General features: G+C 33.9%; 1 protein-coding gene across 1 annotated transcript in view; it reads left to right on the forward strand.

The window, feature by feature from the left end:
- The window catches only part of USP44 (ubiquitin specific peptidase 44), a 6707-nt gene extending 6530 nt beyond the window's left edge, over window positions 1-177 (forward strand). Inside the window, exon 2 of the mRNA XM_012664035.1 lies at window positions 115-177. Within this exon, the coding sequence (XP_012519489.1) occupies window positions 115-177 (63 nt within the window). The remainder of the gene's footprint in view (window positions 1-114) is intronic.
- The last annotated feature ends 443 nt before the right edge of the window (window positions 178-620 follow it).

Genomic DNA, 620 nt, shown 5'->3' on the forward strand with positions numbered 1-620 from the left:
TGCCTGTAACACAATAGATATTTAATTAGTTCATGACTGAATTAAATTAAAGTGTTTACTCATCTTTTTCTTGTATCCTTAAATTTGATTTTCATTCTTTTTTTACTATTACAGCAAAGCGTAGAAGGTTTTCCTCAAAACCAGTTGTACTCACAGAAGCCCAGAAACAGCTTATGATATGCCACCTACCTCAGGTTCTCAGACTACACCTCAAACGATTCAGGTTAGTAGTAGTAGTATTAGCAGTTGCCAACTATACACTTCTAACATGATCATTTCTTGTGCTTATAATGCCTCAAAACTTAAGGAGCACATGTGATGAACTAACTTTAATACCGTTATACTTGGCTAGTAGATGACTTACATTTGCTTCCCCCCGCCGACCCCAACAGCAGAGCATTGCTTTTTTGTTTGTTTTGTTTTGTTTTTAAGGAAAAAACAACAGATACTATCCATATTTAATAAGTAACCATCTGATTAGCTTCCCTCGTAGAATGCATTGCTGATCAGCAGATCCCTCACATTTCAGTCTGCTGGGTGATATTATTGTCTTTGTAAATTTAATTCTGCTTATAGTGTTTAATATTCAGCATATTTAAGGTATAAAAATTTTTAATTTA

Source organism: Propithecus coquereli, unplaced genomic scaffold (genome assembly GCF_000956105.1).
Source record: "Propithecus coquereli isolate 6110/MARCELLA unplaced genomic scaffold, Pcoq_1.0 Scaffold85, whole genome shotgun sequence".
In the NCBI taxonomy this organism is placed as follows: Eukaryota; Metazoa; Chordata; class Mammalia; order Primates; family Indriidae; genus Propithecus; species Propithecus coquereli.